The following is a 25,601-nucleotide window of genomic DNA, read 5'->3' on the forward strand; positions in this document are numbered from 1 at the left end:
CTGAACCAGAAGCCACCCCCGCAAAAAACCCACAGTCGGCAGGCAACCAAGAGCGAGGAAGGTGCGCCGCTCGCGGCTGCAGACCCTCCGGCTCCGACAGGTCTGCTGGAAGAGTGAGCAACTAGATGACACCGGTCAGCAGGGGGTCAGGAAAGAATTAAACATTGCCAGAGAGAAATATAAAAGACCTCACAGAGAGAGAGCCTCCTGCAAAAGGGCCACATTTGTCTTCCCTCCGTGAAACATTGTTTATTAATTCGACATACTGTACATTCTTATTTGAACAGAGCCTTGACCAAGGTGGGACCATGTTGTTAAGAAAAGCGCAAGTGAACTCACATGTTGCGTCAGGAGGTTGACATGACTGGAGGGGGCAGTGGTGCGAGCAACCTGCTTGTCTGCCAGCTTCTGGAGGGCTGAGATGAAGGCCTGCTGGTTGGACTGGGCCTGGTCAGTCAGAGAGTTCAACTCCCTGAAGCCTCCCTCGGAGTTTGACTTCACCTTAGTGGAACTGTGCATTTTGGGCGCTGCAATAAAGACAGAAAAAATGTGTCAACAAAGCAGAAGTTGTAGGAAGAAGCCAAAACCACTTACCTCCCTTGGCAAATAGCGCAGCAAAGTGTTTACCTTGGCTTGCAGATGTTGGTCTAGAGAGCTTCTTGCTATAGATCTGTAAGGCACTGGTGAAAGAAGAAGATGCTCCGGAGCTTGATGTGAGCACTGGAGAAGATGGGACCCTCCAGAAAACCTGGGTTGGTTGTCCCATAGACACGGTGGGAGGGGTGTAAACAGGAGCGGCGCTGAGTCTCTCAGTCTGGCAGAATTGAGACTTTGCCAAGGACTGTGCATAGGATGGAGGATGCGGGGGAAGCGGCAGAGGTGGAGAACGATGACGAGGCAGGGATGAAGGCTTGATGGAGGAGCTGTGCTGATGGATACGGGGGAAGTCTGAAGTCACGGGAAAGCTCGAGCAGGGTTGAGGAGGCTGGCCTTGTGGGTGGATTTTTGCGTGTCCAAATCCGGTCAGCTGGCCTTCAGACAAACAAACCAGGGTTTGACTTTCGGTGACCTTGCTGTCTGTGTCACTGCTGACTTTTCCTGTGGAGGGCGTCGATTCTAACGAGCTGGACTCCTCTTTGGCCACAGGCACAACTGTTCAAAGGGAGAAAGAAGCCAGAGCTCCTTTATCACCAGTAAGCCATTCCATGGCTCTGACACAGATTTGTTTTCACCAAATGAGACTCGTTTGAAAGTGACCCTCACTTCACCCTGGATGACTCAATCTTTTTTCATTTATTTTGGGAGGGTTTACAGATCGAAACAGCAAAATTCCTGTTTACTGTGCTTGAATGATAAAATATTAAACATAAACCAGACCAACAGTAAGAGAAGCATGAAAAAAACCATGGATTGGACTCACTTTTGGAAGTCTTACAGTTGCCTGGCTCTTCTGAGGCACGTATTTCACGAAAGACTTTTTTAACACGCCGGACTTTTGTTCCGAGGAAGACGGTGGCTGATTTATTTTTTTGTGTGTAGAACGTCAGTACTTCCTCCAGATCACTTTCACTGTTAAAAAAAAAAAAAAAATGAGAGAAAGATGTGTTTTTCAGATTGCAATCCATCCACTGAACACTGGAAGAGGACTTGCCAACTGACTAACCTCGCAGCCGTGATGTAGTCATGAAACACACTGGCGGCAACACACTTCTCCTCTGTACTGTTCTGTTGTTTTTGCACTATATGCTCAGTTTCCTATGAAGATAAGGAAAGCAAAAACAGAAAAGAATTCACACAATATCTGCTGTGTTTCGGTGAAACCACATCCTGAGAATACGCACCTTTTCATAACATTGGATAAACTCTCCTAGTTGGTGGGACAGGATGCGTCTGCGGTCTTGGACTGGGAGCTGGTGACTGGGCAGAACCATCTTAACATCTTGCTGGAGGTTACTGGCGGCCCTTCTCAGGAAGCGGACTACGAGATCCTGTGAAAACAACAGATAACACACACATCCAACACACGCAAAAATATTTTGAATCAATGATAATTACAAACATGAATACAATTTTTCTGCTTACACTTTCAAATCACTGCCGGGGATATACATGCATAGACTTATGAATCAGCCAAACATCACTAGGATGTTCCTAAAAGGTTTGAGGTTGCTGCTGATGGAGATAATGATGATACATGCCATAATTCCAGTACACCAACATAACTTTCCAATAAGGCAAATTTCTTCAGAGGCCCCATTTTCCTCCATGTATTCAATTCAACCACAGCCAGGGCACAGATGAGTAATAATAAGGGGAAATCTGGCATATAGTGCTGATACATCAATAGAAAACAATGTTCCATCCCGGGTACTGTATGACACTCCTGTTCATTAAGAGAGACTCCACTACTGAGATGTTTTAAATACTTGTACCATTTGGTCATTGTCCTTGGCTATCCAAGCTGGAATCCCTTTGACCCTGCTCTCTTCCAAAAGTCTCTGTTGAACCCGCTGTAGGTAGGAGGAAAAGGTCATCCGGGCCTGCACTTTACTGCAGAGGAGACAAAAAGATGGCAGTATTTTGTCAATTAGGTGAAAACTGATCTTCTGGTAAAAAAAAATCTTTTCAAATAATTCTAAACAAGAAGACAGCAAAGTTTGGCGAGTGATCATTTTGAACTTAAAAATATTCAGCATCCATTTTCCAGAACACCTATCCTCATCAGGGTCACGGATGAGCTGGAACCAATCTCGGCTGACTAGGCCAGCCAATCACATGGCATATGTGAATAAACAACTCACACTCACATTCACACTCACACCAAAAGACAATTTAGAGTCTATCAATAAATCTAGCGTGCACGCGATTGGAATGTGCAAGGAAGCCGGAAAACCCACAGAAAATCCACCCAAGCACAAACAGAACATGCAAACTCCGCACAGGAAAGCCTGGCGCCAGGAGTCAAACCACCAACGTCAGAAGTGTGAAGCGAATGTGCTAAACACCTCACCCCACCACCCCCCACCACTGTGGGGCCCAACTGAAGATCTTAAAGTTGCCATTAAAACACAAGATATAGTCCCAATTTATTCTCCTCCCCTTTGGTGGGAACAAACATGCCCTTCATGTCATTTTGCAAGGAAGCAAGCGTGAGAAAATAAATTCAGGGAGGCTGATGAAGGAGTGTGAGCAGCCATCTGGAACACAACCTGACCTGATGTCCCAGCCCTGCTGGAGGAAGTGAAGCAGGTTGACATGGGGCCTGCTGTTGCGCGTTGCTGCCTGCGAGCTGGACACAGCCTCGCTGTGAGAGTTCTGCACTGGTGAAGCCACTTGTTTTCTTTGCTCCGCTACCAAATCCTTGTGCGAGACTGGCTTGAGAACACGTTTCATCTCCGCTCCTTCCTCCTGTATGCAGTCCTCTCCCTCCAGGCCACTGCTCTCCATCAGGGAGGCCTTGGATTCCTTCCCTGAGGTATGCAGCATTGCGAGGGGGAAGACATATGTCAGTTGCATCACCAAACCTTTCGTGAAAATACCCACACACAGAACACTCAAAATAGGCTTTTTGTTTTTGCTGCGATGACATCAACTCATTCAGAGCCATATTTGGCTAACCTTAGTGTGACACATGGGAGTTTTTTATTGGAACCAAAAGTGCACTCCAGAACTGCAGTTAGAGCACAGTTTGCCGAGCTGAAGTAGCATACATCAGGCCTACCCCATTTCTTCTTTCCAGCAGCAGAGCGATGACTCAGGTGGTGCCGTCTCCTCTTACGGGTCTCCAGAGACGGCAGCTTCCTCTCGTACTGGACGGCGTGGTAGCCATCAACTGCGTCCATCTGCAGCTGCGCATTCCCGCTCGCATTCCTTAGAGACAGAAGAAGACATGTCAACACAACCGTGGTGACAACAACAATACCAGTGATTTATATGGAAATTAGCATTTCCAAAAAGACGTTGCAGAGCAAACTCTGAGAAAGATTAGTAAGTTGGAGTAGTTTTTCCAGATGTTGACATGACTGACAGTGATGGTCCAAAGGAGAAAGGATAAATGTTAAATAATAACAGTCACTGAGGCATTTAAATATTGAACGACCTCTACAGAGCCATTCTCCCGAGCGATGTCCGTAAAAAAAAAGCTTGAGACAACGCCAACAAGTTATTGCTGGACCAACAATGAAGGTCATTGATTGAAATAATATGTGAATTTCTGTAACACACAATAGTAGATGTCACTTTCTCTTCCTGGTGCCCACGTTGATGCCACATAGACAGTGGGCACACTGGAAAAGTTGAGTGTATATCCTCTTCTCAGCTGTTCCTCTCACCTACCCAAGTGAAAGACCAAACAAACTCCATGCTGGAATCCAACTGCTTCCATAAACTGAAGGAGCGATCCAGCCCCCTGATCCTGACCACAATGGAAATGCTTACCTTCCATGGAAAAGTCTGTTTGCCAACATTGAGTTCAATGATGTCTTGGACTCCAGATATCCACTGAGAAAGGGGAGATAATCAGCAAAATCAGAATGACCATAAAGGCAAATGAGCTTTAATCTCGTTATTAGCGGCAAATAACTTAAGAGGATGGAAGTAGCTGCGAAAGAGCCATGCGCCTAATCAAGCAACAAATCCTCATATGGGAATTTGAACTGTTGGACTAAAAATGGATTTCCTCTTCTAATAATGGTTTTGATGGGATTCTAACATAAAGCAGCAGCTCGGGGGGGAGAAGGGCTTCTTTAATATGTGCATGGTGTACTTTTAGGGAGTAATCTGAGCCGAGTCATCTGAGGAAAGTATAATAATGAGTAACATAATGGACAGATGGGGATCTTGGAATTCTAAATAATCATTTTTTTTTCCATCTTGGCTCAGCTTACCCATAGAGCTCCCATGTGTCTTCAGTGGGGAATATTCGGATGAAGCCTCCTCTCCTTTCATACTCCTCCCTTGTCCTCCTCAAGACTTTGATCTACCACAGTGAAACGAAACAAAACACATGTTTTGAGACGAGCAGGCCTTCCGAAAACGCCGCCTAAACGTAAAGCGGAACGCACGGCACATAACAGGACCGTACCTGCTCAACAGTCAAGCCCAGAATGCTGTCTCCTCTCGGTTTGTCTTTCAACTCCACTGGTTCACTGTTAGCGGCTGCTGGGGGCCTCTGCCACTACAAAACCGAGGGGTTGAGGACAGATCGGCAATTAAAAGCTCAATCGTGCCATGTATTGTAATTCAACATGAATAGAAACGAAAACTAATATTCAAACAACGTTCCAGTTTTTCACACTTTTGTTGTCTCTCTTAACAAGCACTACCGAGCTGTGATTGACAAGCTTTGGCACGCAGGTCGGAGTGGAGATCAGGACGGCGGAACAGCGCCCCAAAGGATCACATTCAGAGAATGTCATCCAAATAGTACCAGGATTACTTTTAATTCGTCTGACGTGACTGGGGGGGATGCAGAGGTAGCCAAGAAGTGAAAAGGCCTAAGCGCTCAATAAAAGGCTCAACTGTTGCCCCTGTCAAAGTAAAGGAAGACGACAGGTTCTCTCAAGGCGGTCCGAGTTCTTCAACAGCCTTTATGACAAGTCTAATTTATAGTAAGGCTTTTGGGTTTGTCACAGGGAGTCTATAAAGAAAAGTTCAGAGCTTTTTAGCCAAGTGGTGCATTGCAGTATTTCAAACACAGACCTATGCCGGCCACTTTGCTAATGTAATGAGAAATCTCCTAAAATGCTGCATTAGAAAACCATGGAGGCCATTTGCCTGTCACAATGAGTAACAGTAAAAGCAACATAATCAAATCAGGAAAAAGGGCAAAAGCTAGTTCTTACCGGTAATGTAGTAAACATCGGGGAATTGCAAAGGGGATAGAAGTAAAAAGGAATTAATATGGATGGGGGAGGAAAAGAACATGAGAAGTGGCTGTAAGTGCAGTGAAAGGCTGCTAGGAAGCGACAGGTGGGCAACGTCTGTTATGCAAGCACATCAGCAAAACTGACATGCGACCTTCACATTCAACATGGCACCATGAAACACTTCATGTGTGTCTAAGCCAGAGGTGGGAGTAAGTCTCGAGTCACTGTGGTGGGTGGGGAGTTGAATCAAGTTGGTAAAAGCAAGCCGCATGTCAAGTCATACAATTTTGCTCCAGTTCTAACATGTATTCAAGTGCTCATAAAATAATATTTTCCCCATAACTCAATTTAACTGAAGAGTAATTCTAAACAAATGACAAACTCTTGTGGTTCTGGAGAAAACACAATTAAGGAAAAACAAAGACTATTTTCTGTTGTTCAAATCTAATTAGATGCGAACCTAATAGACTAATGGAGAATGAAACACATTCATAATCAAGTGAATAAAATGTGACATAAAATGTTGCCATCCTTTAAAAATGAAAAAAATGTCATGTGGAAAAAGTCTGCAATCCTCCAGTGTCCTCTACTTTTAATAAAATCAACTTGTTAATCTATTTAAAGCACTGACTCAGGACGATTGAATATTGTCATTAGATTAAAAGTTGTGTTTTCATATGCTATGGTCTCCATTTTTAAAACGGAGTGCAGAGAGCTTTATCACAGAGCCGACACAACGGATGACATTTTAATGGCGACCAATAAACACGTTTGGTAGTTTGAAAATTATATTCACATGCATGCAGCTACTCACTATTTGCACTGTACTTACTAATAGTGGAACACACTTTTGTCCACGACTCTTTTATCGCCATGATTGTAATGCGCGGTGCCTCCATAATGCTGACCTCTAACTCACTTGGCATCTTCTTGTGCAAACTCTTTCGTCATGCCCCCAAACATCTCTGCAACGTTTTTTTTTTTTCCATCTCTACAACTCCAGCAATGCCGGCTGACTTCTGCATTTCTGCAGTTGGCATTATATTTTAGGAGCTACTTCCTGCTCTAGAGTGCACGAGGGGGAGAGAAAAAGAGAATTTTTGCATGCCCATGAATTAAACAAAATGTTGGGACGATGATCATAAACTTCCCCAAACCTAGTTATGTCACCTAGCTGTACTAAAATGTTCACATCGTTTTTTAATACTCCTAAACCAGTCTATGAAACTTATTGTTTGAACACCTAATGAAAATGTTAAATCACATTACCTGTCTTTGTATGTTTTGTAGAGAAGAAGAGTTCAAAGTTATCATTGTTGTTGTCTTCATTCGATTTGCAAGCCATGCAAGTTGCCATCCTTTTATTGCAGACTTATTCAAAAACATAATCCTTGAGTCCAAATTTTATGATATTTGGAGCTCCTTTCATCATTGCTCATGCACCAACAACACTGTCTCAGTTAAACCGAGTCGAAGCGAGATGACTTGTCAAGTCATGTAGTTCGAGTCAAAGTCAAGTCAAATCAGTTTGGTACCAAGTCTAAAGTCAAGTCTTTCTGAAGGAAGTCGCAAGTCCTAAAACTGGAAACTTGAGTCAAGTCATTTGAGATTTGAGACATCCCATCTCTGGTCTAAGCACTCGCAGGAACAAACTGCCATACAATCATCATAATCATAATAAATCTCGAAAGGGGGAGCACGACTCAGTGCACTCCCGTGCCGCTCGGTTGAATGCGTGCGCGCACTACCTGTGTTCTTTGGCTTGGCTGCTTGAGGCTGGGGTCGGAGCGTGGCTTCCTCATCAGAGGATCCTGACACACCAAGCCTTTGGGGAGATTATACAGGCTTATTACATAAGAATGAGGTATTTGTATTAGAACTTCAATGCCGGAACACAATTAAAATGCCATTTGCTACATCTTAAACAACGATCTTCACAGAAAATGGGACAACTGTAAGTAGCACTACTTTTATTTTTTAATAGCAACAGACGAAATAAGATGCATTTCGATTGTTAGATATTCTTACAACTGGCTCAGCGGGCAGCTCATGTGGTCTTTGGGGGCTACCTGTTGCCTGCAAGCCCCAAATTGGTGACCAACATCAACAGTATACACGCAGTCTCATTCAACAGATTCCTTCTGATAGAATCCTGAGTAATCAGGAGCCTGCAATACTTTCTTTTAGAGGAAACGATAAATCTTGACTTAGTGTTGAAGGGGGGAATAAATTGCCTTGACAGGTTTTAATGATACTTTTATATTCAATCACCTTGGGGAAATTAATTTACGCTCTTGCTGATGGTGAAAGATTCAATTCAATTCACACAGACCAAGTACACGAATTCTAGGCGTGAGACAGATTGAATAGGAACTTAGTGCAACGGCACTGCGCTCCAGAACAGGTCAGGAGGTTAGGTGCCTTGCTCAAAGGACCCTCTGCAGTTCTCTGGAATAAAACTAGAATGTTGAATTGATCAAACACAACTTTCTAGAATCCAAGCCTCTTCGATCAGGACTGCGCTATCACCGTGTGGTAAGAATGAGGATAATGACAATTCCCAGACTGCCAATTTAGAAAGGAAGAAAAAAAAAAAAACAGAACAAATTGCATACAGGAAACATTAATTTCACTGGCAAATGACATCCAACGTAAGAGCTTTAGAAAAAAAGAAAAAAAAAGTTCATTGTAGGTTTACATATCACATGGGTCGTTTTAACAATAATTATTGTTTAATACTGCAGGTTCAGTTTGCAGCAGTGTAGAATCGCAATATCTCATTCTAAGATCTAATATTACCAATATAATCTTTCAAAAAGCATATTAGATTCTGCAAGAATCTGCAATCTGCATGTTGAAGATCGAGTTAAATGCTACGATCACACTTTTGCGTGTCCACTAAAACAATAAATAGTTAAACATGTCGGTGCTGCCGGCTACGCAAAAGCAGATGAATGCTAATGGAATGTTGTTACCTTTTACAGATCTGACACGCAACCCCGATTATGTGATATCAGTCAGAACTGATTGGCATTATCGGGTACATATTTGAAGTGTAATATTTTACAAGCCACTACTGATTTTCACTTGGCTGGGTGTAACGTCTCATTCCAAAGACACAAGCAGATTATAATTCGATCCCTCCATTAATGACGTGATTTTGTTGCTAGAGGCCATGGCATCGTTGACTCATACTTTCATATATGAATGCACAAGAACAAAGGCATATTTTATCTCTTCTGTATGATTGAGAGTGAACCACAGATGTTCTAAATGGATCCGTTTGATTGACACCTACTAATAGGTTGGCTCTATATGCAGTGTTTTGGTTATAATTAACAGGAGCCTGCAAAACGATTATAATGAACTTTCAGATTTTATGTGCTTGTATGAGTCGTTGATGAGAAAAAACACACACTATCAATTATTAGGGGAGGAGAGCTCTTGTTCAAACACATTTAAGCCTTGTTTACGCTGCTTCAGGCTATTATTTGTTTTGTCTACATGGCTAAGATTCGTTTTGTTTTATTTGTAGGTTGATCCAGCTTGTCAGCAACGGGGAGCCCATCTCCGCACGCAGGCACACACAAACACACACCACAAACCCACTGTAATTATAAGTAATTACCAATTTTGTTTATCAAATGGTCAGAAATGTGTCAGAGCATGTAACATATTGCCGTTGTATTTCATTTAAAAGAGAACTTGTATCGCGTAAACAACAAACATTGGACCACAAGCAACACAATCATGACTTCATCTCACTGTGGATCAGCATCAATTTGATGGACTGGCACATTTTACAGACAATTCATCCAAGTGTCTCCACTGACACTGGCGCCTCTGTGTAGCTAATATTTGTGGTTTTGAGCAAAAATGTCTTGACAACTATTGATTGATTTCCATGAAATCGCTGCTTGTCTTACTGAGAGTGACTTATCATCAAATCATTGTCATTATTTGTCATCTCTTGGCGTGTTTGCCACCAAGATTTTGCTTTAAGGCCATAATATTGATGACATACCCATCAAGCTAGTTGTACTTTGTGTTCTGTGCTGCTAACCGTAGATACCTTCCGTGATAAAAACAAATATGCTCTTGCACAAAAGTATGTATTACAAGCTGTACAAATTGAATGCGGTCAGTGACCAACAATCAGAACTGCAATGTTTTTACTTATTAGATAGAGGCATCATGTCAACAATCAACTACCTCTCATGAGAATATTATATCATTAAAATACATTTGAACTGAAGTAAGTGTCAGGAGTCATTCAAGAAAACAATCTATATATCTATCCATCCATTTTCTTAGCTGCTTATCCTCACAAGGGTCACGGGAGTGCTGGAGCCTATCCAAGCTGTCAACGGGCAGGAGGCGGGGTACACCCTGAACTGGGTGCCACATAGAAACAAACAACCAGTCTCACTTACAATCACACCTACAGGCAATTTAGGGTGTCCAATTAATGTTGCATGTTTATGGGATGTGGGAGGAAACCAGAGTGCCTGGAGAAAACCCACGCAGGCACAGGGAGAACTTGCAAACCACGGGCCGGGATTTTAACCCTAGTCCTCGCAACTGTGAGGCCAACGCTCTAACCAGTTGGTCAACCGTACTGCCATGACTGAATATGTGCCACGAAAAGCAAAAGAATCAGGTTACAAGAACAAAGGCAGCTCAAATTAAATTATGTTTCAAAACTGATTGAGAGAGTACTAACCCACAAGGGAGAGCATGTCTGCAATCATGCTGGCCTTTATCTTCAAATCCAAGGGGGCATCGCTGCAAATAAGCAGAAGTTATGCATTTATATTTCAGCCAAGATGTTAAATTAAATAAACAAACAATTCTTCCATTATCATCCATCCATCCATCCATTTTCTTTGCCGCTTATCCTCACAGGGTTACAGGAGTGCTGGAGCCTGTCCCAGCTGTCAACGGGCAGAAGGCGGGGTACACCTTGAACTAGTTGCCAGCCAATCGCAGGGCACATAGAGACAAACAGCTGCACTCACAATCACACCGAGGGGCAACTGAGAGTGTCCAATTTATGTTGCATGTTTTTGGGATGTGGGAGGAAAACCGGAGTGCCCGGAGAAAACCCTCGCAGGCACGGGTAGAACATCCAAACTCCACACAGGTGGGACCGGGATTGAACCCGGGACACCAGAACTGTGAGGCCAACGCTTTCCAGCTGAGCCACCGTGCCACCTTCCATTATCATATTTTGGAGAAACAACATTTCCGATGCATGATGGCACATTCTCATGAATACAATAACCATATTTTTTTGTTGTTGTAAATGTTTGCGTGTGATTAAGACGGAATTATTGAAAAGTGTCACTCACCAGGCCAAAGATGGAGAAAGGTTAACCTCCAACAACCAGGGTTTTAGGTTGGAGTCAATTAGCACATCAAACCCATAAAGTTCTACAAAGAGAAAGTCACAATGAATCAAAAGCTTTTCACTGCAAACTTGGAAAGTCAGCAAAAATCAGTCCTGATTGCTGTAAATAAGCAGGATTGCTGAGGAGTCTCAAAGGCAGTCCTTTCCAGAGGTTTATCAGAGCCCCCTTTTGTGGCATTTGGCAACTGGACCGATGTCTCTCTGCTATGGATTACATGCATGTTGTATACTCAGTCAGTCAAAAGAGAACACTCATCCAGCGCTGCTACTGAGGGATTGGCTCTACTACACAAACTAAGTGCATGCACATTTCATCAGTCGTTAAATGCTTATGTAAGGCAGGGGATCAAAAAACAAACTGCGGTCTTGAATAGTTTTGTAGATACAGGCAAAAAAATGTCCTCATGGCTGGGAACGGTATGTCCAGCGACATATTGTCAGAACTTGTTAACAAGAGAACAGCCCTCAGAAGAGCGTCACCCTCATCATTAAATTTAGTATCTTATCCATTTGGAGAGAGACACTTTTCCATCTTGTTTCCCACACTGATACACTGTTTCGTCTCAGTGTCCCGCTTTTGAATGTACCTCCTAAAAGTGTGTACTGATGTGGGGAGGGTCACAGTGGACCCAACTGCATAGTACAGGGAAACTACACTTTTTTTCTTTTTTATAGGGTTAGGGCAAAGCCCGGCTGAAATATGAGCGAGAGAGAAAAAGACACAAGCCTTTAATGGAACTTCAAAAGAAAAGAACGTTGAGAGCGGAGTTGGGGAGATGAAGGTTTCAAATCCGCGGCAACTTGCACTGTTTGCTCAAGCATCTCAGGTCAGTGCCAGTGTTAAACACACAAGTGGCCAAGGGACAGCGAGTAATGCTGAACGTGTTTAGTCGCTTTTATTAACGCCTTCAACTTTTAAAAAGCCTAGCCAACATCTTTAAAGTCACTAAATCACTTGATGACTCTAAATTATCTGTGGGAACTGACAAAATGATGCTCTTATTTAATTTTTTTATTTTATTTATCTTCCCGGATGGAACAATGTGTTGATTCAGCTGAGTTTGTTGCAAAACATCAAAACACAAACAATGAAGAGCCATTAGTAGTGTTCTAGAGACTTAATGGTGTTTAATGGTGGCCTAATACTTGTTTGGCATATTTAAAGGGGAAATCCAGTGGTTTGCATTAACAATGTATCCAATAGGTCATGTAATATGTATTCTACCTTGACAATGTGATGTTAAATCCTCTCTCATTTAATAGTGTTTTGAGAAGACTTTTATCGACAATTACGTATTCATTCGTCATTCATTAGATGACGATAAATCCGAGAAATCAGCGCTGGGCATAATGGTGTCCCATATAATTGAGCGTTTGGAACAGCAACGTAGGTCATGTGACTCGCGAAAATGGCAGCACCCTGAAAATTCGTAATTGTCTATAAAAATCTTCTCAAAACACTATTAAATGAGAGAGGATTTAACATCACATTGTCAAGATACAGTACATATTACATGACCTATTGTATACATTATTAATGCAAACCACTGAATTTCCCCTTTAAGATGGTTTATTATAATAATCCAAAAAAAACAAGTACACTGTCCAAAAAAAAATTAAATGAGAGTACAGCCACGATCGTGAAAAATACTCTATGCAAATCATACATCTACTTACTTTACTTACACAATTCATCACCTTTAATAGTTGCAGCCCAGCACTATAAGAAAAATTATGCAGTTTTACAGAAGGCACAGTAGCCCTTGAGGCTGGATAATCTACATTTTTAGCAAAAATTGATCTTTGTTGTTGTTGTTCCCAAGAAAGGTTGAGTAAAAGTAGTACAATATGCATTACATGACGTATTTATGCCTCACTAATTGGCAGGCGCGTTATCAGTTCATCAGCACAAAGCGGATCACTCTGATTTGTTGTTAGCTCGTGAATCACCACGACAAGCAAACATAATGACAAAGAAAATGCACTTAATGGTAAAATAAGCTCAGCTAAATGTTGATCATTACTTAGATTTGTTCCTGCATGTATTATGAGTGCGTCAGGTTAACGTTCACAGTCTGTATGTACATTTCATTTCATAAAACCGTGTCTGGGGATTGCAGGAAAGAAAACAATTTCTCATGCTGGAAGATCCTGTGGAAGATACCAGACTTATGCAGTCTTTCTATAAGTCAATTGGCACTACGCTTGCTTTGAAAGACTTAATACTGCCAAAATAGGCGGACCTGCATTAGTGAAGTAAATCAACCAAGAGAAAACACAGATGTTGAGGAACAAAAAGTATACTATCCTCCACCTCAACTCAGGCACTGTGGTTGAAAAGTAACCAGAAGTATAGGGTAGACTTTACCCCAGTTTTGGAAGAATTTTATCACTACTCAGTTCAGATATTCTTCACCCAAAATATGTATATAATAGAATTTTCCTCAAAGTAGCTGCCGATTTATTGGGGTTTGTTGCAGTGTACACCAGGGTACTCAATGTGTCGATCGCGGCGAGGCAGTCTTGGTCGATCGCGGGACGGCGTGCCAAAAAAAAAAAAAAAAGGCAGCCAATGTTCCTTCTAAATTGTGCGCGTGCGTAATTGTGCAGTCTCTTTGCAGATATTCTGCGTTGTGCGCAACAACAACAAAAAAAGTATAACATAGAGCTATTCAGTTTGTGGCATTCTGCAATGTGATTCAATGAGTGAGAGGCATGACTGGTTGTTGCATTCAAGGGCACAATTCACATACGTACTGTAAAAAATGAAAAGAGGAAGCCACTGGTTTCTTTTAGGCAGCACACGGAACTTTCTCTTTCAACGGCCGCTGCTACGCCACACACACTGTTTCCTACTTTACCTTACACCCCCCCTGCTCTTAAAGACGTACACTCATAATTACAAATGTTACAGTATTTACATAGCTCATCAATGTGTTTTATAATGACAGGGTCCACCACCGCTGCTTTAGTTTGCAACACAGTCTGGGCAACGTAGAGCAAAGACAAGCTACACATGCTGCTTATGTTCACTTTCGATATTAATGGAGAAAGTTAAAAAACAAATGCTGTTGTTTTGAGATGCAATGACTGTTGGAGTATGTGAATAATCGAAGAAAAAGTGGTTAAACTGGACGAGATTTTCTCTTTTCCGAGTGGGAAAGGTCTGGTCTGAAGCCAAAGTAGAAAGTGCAGGATGAGATGGTGTGTAATTTTAAAAATTCCACCTTGGCACAGCGTGATCCAGGATGAAAGCACAGACAATACAGTGCACAAAAAGTTAATTCTGTATTTTAAATATAGGTGGCAATATCACATTAACCTTAAGCATCATCATCATACCCCCCCACCCCGTGTGCACTATATAAAGAAATAAAATACACAACATTCGGCTCATTGTAACGCTGGGATCATCCCCTATCAAGTAATATCATCCATCATTTTCCCCACTCCCCACCAAGGAGATTCAGTCAAATGTCCGTTCCGACTTGAATTGCTCGCTATGTGTCATCCAAAATCTTTCCATCATAATTCATTGTATTAAACTGGTCGGACATCCAAAACGTGGTAGAGCCATGAGTCGGAAATAAACTGCAAATTCTATATTCATGATGGAACAGAAGCATTTTTGCCATTCACCTCAAAGCCAAAATCTGCAAAACAAGTTGCCTTTTTTAACATCAGTGGATGGACAAGACCCCCACTACTGAACACATGTAAGGATTTTCGTTTCCACTTTGGAGGCTTATCCTTTTTTTTTTTTTTTTTTTTTGCCATAACACACACCAAGATTAAAATGAGTGGGTAAGTATCCTCAAGGCACCAAGTATTAGTCTTGGGGAGCGGAATATTGGTTAACTGTGCTCGAGTGTCTGGAGAGCCTCACTGGTGGCACCACAACAACAAGGGGAAAATGGGGAGGTGTTACACCACCTCACAGCCCCCGACAAGCTGACTCCATGTGCCACGCATTTTTCCCCCCAATTAGGAGCAGACGCCGCGCCTGCCTGGCCCACGACGAGCCCGCTGAGCCACTCGCAGCCAGACACATTGATTCTGCGGCTCTGTTAAACGGGCTTGTGACAAGTACCGCAGACGAGGAGAGGAGTGGCGGCAAACATCCGCGACAGGCCGGGGGAAAGAGAAAATGTGACTGAAAAAGGGATGATGAAGACCTTTTTTTTTTCATTATTAGTGGATAAGCACTGCTGGAAATTTCAGTACAAGACAAAACACCGCAAAAAAAAAAAAAAAAAACTCCCCCACCCGTGGCTGGGCAGCCACAATCACAATAACACAGAGCATCTTCTTCGTTGAAGTACTCTTGCATCGCCGTGTCATAAATGAACCCGGTGCTCATGAAACCACTGTCAAAGTCCAAATTAAAAGCCGTCATCCCTATTATGAATGCCGGGGTCTGATTTTGATCAGCGGCTGTGTCGTCACAGCCGTAAATACGAGCAGTGAAAACGTGGGAGTGTCGAAGCAATGTAAAACCAGGAGACGGGGGGATCCGACCACACTCGGCACTTAATGAGGGACGCTCAGTGGAACACAGGACCAGTAAGTGGAATGTTTTGTGTGTAACAAAATAGGCCTTTGGCTTGGCTAATCAGATCTTAGTCAAAACATCTCGTAATCAGCATCCCTCAGCAAAAAAAAAAAGCCTGTCCATTAATCACACAGCCGTGGTGAGGAGCGTCATGGGTGGTATTTTCCACTCACTACTGACACACGCGCCCCGCCCGCATGCAATTCTTAGCGATGTCAAACGAAAAACCTGTTGGGTTTATATTTCTGCCCACATGAAACGCTGCAGTGCTATAAAAAGATTTAGTTACACAATTCTATTTTAGATACGCAGTACCAATTGAGCAAGTGGAAGAAATCCTTTATGACAATACTAAAAAACTGTATTGAAGCCATTAATAGATTTGAAGCAATTTGTAGTAAATTAATGTCCTTCACTGTCTTGCCTGGCACTGTTCCAGACAAGCCAGTGAGTGTGTAAAAATGAACAATAAGTGCTTTTATAAGTACCTACAATTCACATTCGTATGTATGCATTTACTGCCATATACTCTGATAAGTTACCTGCTTAAAAGCATCTCGCAGCTGTCAGGTCCAAGATAAATGCTAATGGAGGCTGCCAAAAGAGAAAGGAAAGCGAGTGTGGGGTATTTTTTTTTCTAAAGATTCACTCTCGAATAGAATTTCTCCAATAGAAGAGCCTGCCAGTGTTTCTCAGTCTGGAGCAGAGAGGTTTTGGGTGAACACCAGTTTCCGTGGCTCTGATTCTATCCTGTACTTTCTTTGTCAAAAAACAAAACAAAAAAAAAAAAAATCTGATTCGCAACGGGTTTAGAATATTGGTATTGTTTATCAGGGGTTGTGAGACTGAATCATGCTGGGGACTAAACATTTTGCCATCCTTCATTCTATATGCGCCACACAGAGACAATCAGGATTTGCACATACTATCAGTACAAAACCGAACACGATCAAAAGGAGGGTGGTCCCGTTGAACTGTCAATGTCTGACTTTTCGGGAACTTAATCCTCTATGCAAGACTGTAGATACCATGATTGACTTGCTTGGAGCTATATACAGTGAAGAAAATAAGTATTTGAACACCCTGCTTTATTGCAAGTTCTCCCACTTAGAAATCATTGAGGGGTCTGAAATTTTCATCGTAGGTGCCTGTCCATTGTGAGAGAGATAATCTAAAAAGAAAAATCCAGAAATCACAATGTATGATTTTTTCAAGGAGTTATTTGTGTGTTACAGCCGCAAATAAGTATTTAAACACCTATCTATCAGGTAGAATTCTGACCCTCAAGGACCTGTTAGTCTGCCTTTAAAACTCCACCTCCACTCAATGTATTATCCTGAATCAGATCCATCTGTATAAGGTCGTTAGCTGCATAAAGACACCTGTCCACCCCATATAATCAGTAAGACTCGAACTTGTAACATGGCCAAGACCAAAGAGCTCTCCAAAGACACCACAGACAAAATTGTACAACTCCACACGGCTGGAAAGATCTACGGAGAAATTGCCAAGCAGCTTGGTCAAAAAAGGTCCACTGTTGGAGCAATCATTGGAAAATGGAAGAAGATAAACATGACGGTCAATCTCAATCGGAGTGGAGCCCCATGCATGATATCTCCTCGTGAGGTCTCAATGATCCTTAGAAAGGTGAGGAATCAGCCCAGGACTACACGACAGGACCTGGTCAATGACCTGAAAAGAGCTGGGACCACCGTTTCCAAGGTGACTGTTGGTAATCCACGAAGACATCATGCTTTGAAATCATGCATGGCACGGAAGGTTCCCCTGCTTAAACCAGCACATGTCAAGGTCCGTCTTAAGTTTGCAAATGACCATTTGGATGATACGGAGGAGTCATGGGAAAAAGTTTTGTGGTCAGATGAGACCAAAATTGAACTTTTAGTCATAATTACACTAACCGTGTTTGGAAAAAGACAAATGATGAGTTCCATCCCAAGAACACCATCCCTACTGTGAAGTATGGGGGTGGTAGCATCATGCTCTGGGGGTATTTTTCTGCACATGGGACAGGACGACTAAACTGCGGCCATGTGTTGTGCACCTACGATGAAAATTTCAGACCCCTCCATGATTTCCAAGCGGGAGAACTTGCAATTTAGCAGGGTGTTCAAATACTTATTTTCTTCACTGTACATCAAATAAAATGACAGGAAACTCGAAAGTAAGGGATAACAGGTGCTGCACTTATAGAGTACGTCTCTTTGGTACTTTTCTTGCACATTTCTAAAATATATAACCAGCTGTACAAAGCAATTACTGTCTCGCTGTTTCAATGTTGAATGAGTCAAACAATTGCACTACTGATAATATGTCTGATTATATTTTTTCATTGTTTTAAGTGTGTGTAATATCATTGCCGTTTCTCGATGTGTTCTAACAGTGTCTAAGAACGAGACGTGCAGCTCAGTCAGGACTTTGTTCAGTCCAAGTACTTATTGGCTCTGAAATAGGGAGAGTTCTTAAAAGCAAAATGAATGACTACGCAAAAAAAAATTAAAAAAAAACTTTCCTTTCCGTCACAGCTCCAAAGAGCTGCATCAGCTCGTAGGTATCGTGTACGGGGCCAGGCTGGAAGTCAGTAAATCGCTATTCCAAAATAATACCCGCATTTTCATCATTCACCCCCTGCCTTGTAAATGTGTAGCAGCGTGAAGATAACATTTTGATGCAGTTGCGGGTAAAAATTCCATGTTGGCACGAGAGCCCACAACCGGGCTGGTGGTTGTTGTGTTTACAGAAGTCACTTCCGCTTCTGCCCTCATTAATTTAACTAACTCTGTGGTGGCGATTTACAATTCTAAACATATGAGTACAACAAGGCTTCAGTCACGACGCTCATCAATACCTCTGATAATCAGTCAGTAATCCATAATCACACAACACTGTAGGCACAGAAAATGTGCAAAAAGTAAAGAATGTGATTCTTTTTTCTTTTTCTCAGTAAGCGGTCTTTTTCCATTGTCCCAAATTATCAAAAGAAGTATTACATATACTAACTGACTTTGAAAATATTTTTTTTAACTTTACAGGAGCAAATTTCGAAAGACAATACAGTTTAAAAGTACATATATTTGCCACCGCCCTTGCAAGGTATACATAATCTGGAAAGTTAATGTTGTGTGGCACTTATTCTAGTTTCTGTGACTTGCATTTGAGGCAAGAATATGCCTACCAAAGCAGTTGGTCTGGTAAGGAATGAACATCTTGCAGGCGGCAGCGATCTGCATCTGAGCACTGAGCACAGCTTTGATGATCACATCCTCGACCTGTCTCATCAACACTGCGAGAAAAGAAACAAAACATACACATTGGAGGACAAACGTACTCACGGAATGGAGATGATCAAAGGTCAAACTCACAAGTGGTGTCCTTCCCCTCCTGCCTCAAGTAGCGCAACACTGCACTCATACTCCACTTGTTGCCGTAGTCCTCAACCTCAGGGTCATCGCAGCTGAAAATGGAACAGATGCATTTACGATGAATGAATGAAGATTTCTATTATCTGCAACTAGGTGAAAAGATGAATGATATTCTACAGGGCTCAAATGCATTGGGATGCATAGCCGTACCCCCACAGCGAATCGAAATACAAGAAAACGTGGAGTATTTCAGTTTAGGAGCATGTCTGTGTCAGTTTCTATCCATTCATCCAAAAAGTGAATCCAAAATTTGCCTGTTCTCGTTCGTCTAAAAAGGTGTTCAATGGGTCATGTTCTTCCACGCCAAATTCAGCCACGTTTGCTTTGCACCCTAGGGAGAGAAAGGGGGCTTTCGCAAACTATTCCCACAGAATAAAAAGCATAGAACTGTCCAAAATGTCTTGGAAAGATGAAAAATCAACAGTGGAGAGGCAAGCATGTGAACCAGCAGTGCCAAAATCTCGATATCAGGGGTGCTCAATGCGACGAGCCAATGTTCCCTCTAAACTATGCGGGTGCGCAATTGTGCACGGAACTTTCTCTACCAATGACTGCTGATCCTTTTTCCTAGCTTACCTTACACCACCACCAAACCCCCCCCACCCCCGCTCTTAAAGACATACACTCATAATTACAAAAGTTACAGTAGTTACGCACCCCATCAATGTGTCTTATAATGACAGCGTCCACAGTCTGGGCAACGTAGAGCAAAGACGAGCTAGACATGCTGCTTATGTTTACTTTCAAAATTAATGGAAAAGTTAAAAAGAAATGCTGTTGTTTTAAGATTCTATGACTGTCGGAGTATGTGAATAATCAAAGAAAAAGTGGTTAAACTGGATGAGATTTCCTCTTTCCGAGTGGGAAAAGTCTGGTTTGAAGCCAAAGTAGAGAGCGCAGGATGAGATGGTGTGTAATTTTAAAATTCCACCTTGGCGCAGCCTGATCCAGGATGGAAGCACAGACAATACAAAGCACAAAAAGCTATTTCTGTATTTTATAGGAGGCAACATAACATTAACCTTAAAAGTGTTTGGGAGCATCATCATCTCCCACGCCACCCAACCCACTCGTCGATAGCTCGCAAGAGACTGGCTGCTTGAAAAGTAGATCTTGGGGTAAAAAGTCTGGGCACCCCCGCTCTATATTGTCATTACAATTTCCCCCCAGAAGGCTGCTATGATTGTTAAACCGTATTGACGTATACTCGCCTCATCATATTGCATATACTGCACACATCAAACTGTAGGATAACTAGTTTTAAAACTAGTGAATCAAAGAAAATAGTTTGTTCGACTTTTGTTCAAGTTAAAAGGCCGGTTGCTCACAAATCACACAATCTTCTTGTTACTAAACATGAAGACAATTTCCAATTTCGGTATCTGAGGCAGATGATTTTCTTTAGCGGGCAACATAAAATAATGTGGGTGGCTGGATCTGGCCCGCAAGCCTTGAGTTGGAAACCTAACTCCGAATTGATTAATGAAATGTTTCGGAGGTGCCGTCACACGTCTGCCTCCTTAAGTGTAGTTCAGATGAGGATTACCTGACGTAATCGCTGCTCTTTTTGTTCACACTGTAGTTGGTGAGATGCATGAAGTTATTCTTAATATTCTTCGCAGTCCTGTCATACTTGACGGTGGCAAATCTGAGCAAAGGAAGAAGTTGTTTATATATATAAACTGCCATCCCCAAAAAAGTAATCACCGCATTTCTCTAAATGATTAGCTTACGCTTGACACTTTGTGTAGAGGTTAGTTTTCTGGAAGTGTTTCAGAGGTGCGGATGCCATGTGCGCAACAATGAGAATTCCTTGGCACATATTATGCACCTAAATTCCGACACAACCCAACGGAATGTCAGGAGATAAAAGCTGGACCAGGAATTTAAGCCCCATTTATCGCTCACAGTTGTGAATCGAGCCAGAAGTTGACTTCTGTTGTGCTGCTTGTGCAAAAGTAAAAATGACACTGGCTAATTTGTCAACCTTGTAATAATTCTACTCTATATTTTTACCTGTATATATTTAAACCTGATAATTTCCTCTGCTTGAAAAAACATTATGGCCTCTAATATCCAAATTCCTCCCATGATCCAAATACAATAGGCCATTGCATGATTATATCTTTATACCTACTAATGAACAATAGAGAACTTTGTTACAAAGTCCAAAACCCACTTCTCACATCAGACTCGTTTTAGTGTGGCATGCTTAGCCTGCCCTCTGCCGGTCAATGAGGGAATAACAGTGAGGAGTTCTAATACTCATGGTAATCAGCCACACATTTTAATCCTTACCAATTGGATGGAGAATTCTTAACCTTTGTTCAGAATTTAGTGTGCACATGTGTAAAGCTCTGACAAAGATTCAATTGTGGCATTTGCTTTCTTAAAAATGTGCTTTTCGTTTTGGAGAGATTCGACAAACTTGGTGCGAGTGGGGGTGGGGGGGAATTCCCAATGTACGCTCACCTCGCGAGGCCCTCCTCATATACATAAATGAGGAGTGGATCATAGGATGTGACCAACACATACAAGCGCACGTCGAACTTGAACTCTGGAGAACAAAATGTACAATAAAGGGAAATCAAAAATATTCTCTATAAAGCCAGCAAAACGTGCAACTTCCATCAAAATTTTAGTGATTACAAAACAACTCACCGTCTATCAGTAGAGGGTTATGAATATAGCGGGACACCAACATGTTCTCGTCAACTGATATCTGATTTGGCTGCAGGATGAAACCCAAATGAAAAAATAAGTGAATAATACTATATTTTTACAAAACACACAGCATTTTCCTGATTATTCTTATATAAAATCAAAATAGAAAAAGGTACAATCTGGAGGTAATCTCCACAACGTAGCCCCACCCATTGGTGGTCCATGTTCCACTTGCACTGAGCAATTGAACATTTCTACACTAAAAAAAATAACAACTTCACCAACCCCCAGAAGTTGGAATTATGACATGGAAAGTTTGAAGAACTCTACAACAGACTTTTTGGGGGGTTTTGACTCCCATTAAACAAGTCACACCCACAGACGTGTGCGACCGTGTGCCTGTGGAAGTGTGGCTGGTTTATAAAATATTGGGTCATATTAGATGAGTGAGTGAAGAAATTTACAACAATGTCTTAAAAGTGTCGTTATTGATCTTTCACCCAAAGTCTGAAAACGGTAAAACTGAATGATGTTGTATATTACATAGTACAGTACCATGCAACGGATTTAGGTCACCATCACTTTTGTGGCTTTAGTAATGCTATACTGTAATACTCATAAACTTGTAGAATGTCATTGGGCGGCCATAGTTAAAAGTGAGCAGGTCATTTCCTTGTTGTTCCAATGAGTCCAGCAAAGAAAACTAAGTTATTAGAACAACATTAGTGGCAGCCTAAAACATCTGCAGTTCTATAAACCCTCTACTGCAATGATTATCAAAGTATGGTATCGGTGTACCACTTGTGGTACATGGGCCCTTTCTAGTGGTACAAAACAGTATCACTACATTAAATGCTCAAACTGTATACAGGCAGTCCTCGGGTTACGAATGATGCTGGTGATGTAACTCGAATTTTATTGTAGGTCGGATTTCACCTTTAAATTGATGTCAAAATACTTTGTATGAAACAAAACAAATGGATTTGAATAAAACCATTACTGCTGAGAGGAGGCTGGTAAAGAAGAAGGGGCGGTTGTGCTTAGCTATTGCGAAGGAATCTGGTCCTCGAGCTATCACGGAAGTAGCCTCTGCATCTCGACAAGTATCTAAGAACGTTTTGTCATCACTGTATCCGACATAGGAACGGAACCCTTCGTATGCGTTAAAATACGGGCTTTGTCTTGAATAATCGTAACCATGGTTGACCGATTGAAGCCTAGCTCTTTACCGATGTTCATCGTTGTCTCTCCTTTCTCCGATCTTTTTATGATCTTGAGCTTTGTTTCCATGGAAATGGATTTTCTTTTGGCTGCAAAGAATTCCTAAAAAACACAGCTTTCTTCTTTGAGGCCATAATGTGTAAAAAGGTGGGCGAAAAAGGTAAAGATAGTTCCTAGAAGGACAAACACAGATGAGCACTATGCACAGAGAGTGTTTTAGCCTAAGGACTCCGTGTACAGTATAGAAGGTTTATTTTATTTATTTTTTAATTTTAATTCTGTGAGATACATTTGCTAAGTACATGTTGGACTCAAGCAATACATCGGTTAGATCCAGAGTGGTGGTTATTTATGTTTTTATGTGCAATAACATTCAATAGAATCAATCATCAAATTAAATTGAATTGTAACTGAATATAGCAACAGGTTAGTTGGTTTTCACCTGCATTTAAAGGGGAAATCCAGTGGTTTGCATGAACAATGCATCCAACATGTCATGTAATATGTACTTTATTTTGACAATGTGATGTTAAATCCTCTCTCATTTAATAAGTGTTTTGAGAAGATTTTTATTGACAATTACTAATTTTTCAGGGGCGCTCGGATGCCGAAGCTCGGCTCAAGGTCTCCGCTGGACGCTGAAGCACGGCTCGCGGCCCGCCGCCAGAGCTCGCTCGTCAGACTCCGTCATCATTCCCGTCCGAAGAACCATCCGCGTCTGCCGGCCCGGAGCTCCGGGGGCCTTTGTTTACGCACTTACGTCCCACGCGTAGGCCTCCGAGTAGTCAGACTCCAGCATCATTCAGCCTGAAGAACCATCCGAATATTCAACATTATTTAAAGCAACAGGTTCAAATCTGTATGGAAGTGTTCCTCCGTCTTCCCGATCAACCGATACTGCTATTTCTTCATCAAATGGGATAAATCCGAGAAATCAGCGCTGGGGACAATTTAATCGAGCCTTTGGTGCGGCACCTTACACGTCACGTAAGTCATGTGACTCATGAAAATGGCAGCGCCCCTGAAAATTTGTCATTGTCGATAAAATTCTTTTCAAAACACTAGTAAATGAGAGAGGATTTCACATCACATTGTCAAAATAGAGTACATATTACATTATCTATTACATACATTTTTCATGCTAAGCACTGGATTTCCCCTTTAAGATCAGTCTTAATGTTCAAACTATGCATAATGTTACAGTGGCATACAATAAAATAAAATAAATTTATTTTTAGGGTATGAAATGCACGCTACTGTTTTGTTAAAGTATGTCATTACGGTGCTCGTTCTTTGAGGTAGTACTTGGTGTAAAAAGCTCGAGAACCACTGCTGTCCGAGTGCAATCAGTTATCGAAAGAAGACTGAGGGTGAAGTGGCCAACAGAGGTCTCGCTTGTCTTCAATGAGTTTGAAATATGCTGCAGTTGACCAAGTTAACTTAAAAGACTGGTGGGGAGTGTTTAACCTCCAAGCTGGCTCCACTACAGAGAAAACACGCACCAAAAAGTATACTGTATATCTGTATATCACTCTTGACGTTCCTTTCATAAAAATGCCACAGAAGAAGAAGAATCGCCCAAATGTTTTGAGAGTGAGAAGCTTGTGGAGCTGCTCCAAAAAGCAAAATCGCCTTGGAAGTGCGTGATTTACGCCGCCAAATTAATTCACGTTTCAAACACGAGTTGATAACTCTTTCGACTGGAGCGCATGCTCTCACGCGGAACATCTGCTCAACCGACTGTTAAGTGCTGTAGTAGAACTCACACGGGATTCGCTCATAATTAACTGCAGCATAAGCGGAACAGAAAAATGGATGGATGGGTGCTTATTACTACGCTCACTTTACACTACAGTATTCTCATACCAGTGAAGAATAATGACTTACACATATAAAATCCATCCATCCATTTTCCAAACCACTTATCAAGTTGAGAGTTGCATGGAGCTGTAGCCTATCCCAGCTTTGTGTATATAAATACACTGTACATTATACATTACATACAATATTAAAATACATTTCCTCATTTCATTGCGACTGCAAGCTGAAACACAAATATTAAGAGCCTTGACTGGCTTGTCATAATTCCCAAATTCCAACACTGAATGCTTTTAAACGTGCCAAAAATGATTTTCTCTGTCACTGCATAGAAATAGTTTGGAATTCAGATTTGTCTGCATTTTGGAGGACTGTGTTCAATTCCGTGCCATCAAAGCAAGAACAATCCAAATGAAGAATCACTCACATTGCTGACTAAGTAGATACCTCGTCCTCGTGAAGATGCGACCGGTTTAATAATCCACGGGCCCTTGTCCTTGGCGTAACAGCCTGAGATACGAGCAGGAAGTACAACAGAATATGGGATTGGAAGCACATTTGATAAAGAACTGTATTCATTTGATTGAGTGCAGAAAGTGCAGTGAAGAAAATAAGTATTTGAACACCCT

General features: G+C 41.8%; 1 protein-coding gene across 6 annotated transcripts in view; it reads right to left on the reverse strand.

Annotated features, from left to right (window-relative positions):
* Positions 1 to 25,601, reverse strand: part of ttll5 (tubulin tyrosine ligase-like family, member 5) — a 66,411-nt gene that overhangs the window by 32,679 nt on the left and 8,131 nt on the right. For all 6 annotated transcript variants that reach the window (XM_061843489.1, XM_061843484.1, XM_061843487.1 and 3 more), the window contains 20 exons: positions 25,400 to 25,482; positions 21,931 to 22,000; positions 21,742 to 21,826; positions 20,816 to 20,917; positions 19,210 to 19,301; positions 19,023 to 19,130; positions 11,219 to 11,300; positions 10,591 to 10,652; positions 7,616 to 7,692; positions 5,084 to 5,176; positions 4,887 to 4,978; positions 4,438 to 4,500; positions 3,722 to 3,870; positions 3,215 to 3,470; positions 2,433 to 2,550; positions 1,842 to 1,988; positions 1,664 to 1,755; positions 1,421 to 1,569; positions 628 to 1,152; positions 340 to 527 (listed from right to left, as the gene is read on the reverse strand). In XM_061843489.1, coding sequence (XP_061699473.1) covers positions 340 to 527; positions 628 to 1,152; positions 1,421 to 1,569; positions 1,664 to 1,755; positions 1,842 to 1,988; positions 2,433 to 2,550; positions 3,215 to 3,470; positions 3,722 to 3,870; positions 4,438 to 4,500; positions 4,887 to 4,978; positions 5,084 to 5,176; positions 7,616 to 7,692; positions 10,591 to 10,652; positions 11,219 to 11,300; positions 19,023 to 19,130; positions 19,210 to 19,301; positions 20,816 to 20,917; positions 21,742 to 21,826; positions 21,931 to 22,000; positions 25,400 to 25,482 — 2,633 coding nt within the window. The remainder of the gene's footprint in view (positions 1 to 339; positions 528 to 627; positions 1,153 to 1,420; positions 1,570 to 1,663; positions 1,756 to 1,841; positions 1,989 to 2,432; positions 2,551 to 3,214; positions 3,471 to 3,721; positions 3,871 to 4,437; positions 4,501 to 4,886; positions 4,979 to 5,083; positions 5,177 to 7,615; positions 7,693 to 10,590; positions 10,653 to 11,218; positions 11,301 to 19,022; positions 19,131 to 19,209; positions 19,302 to 20,815; positions 20,918 to 21,741; positions 21,827 to 21,930; positions 22,001 to 25,399; positions 25,483 to 25,601) is intronic.

The sequence above is a fragment of the Syngnathoides biaculeatus genome, chromosome 15, assembly GCF_019802595.1.
Source record: "Syngnathoides biaculeatus isolate LvHL_M chromosome 15, ASM1980259v1, whole genome shotgun sequence".
NCBI classification, from domain to species: domain Eukaryota; kingdom Metazoa; phylum Chordata; class Actinopteri; order Syngnathiformes; family Syngnathidae; genus Syngnathoides; species Syngnathoides biaculeatus.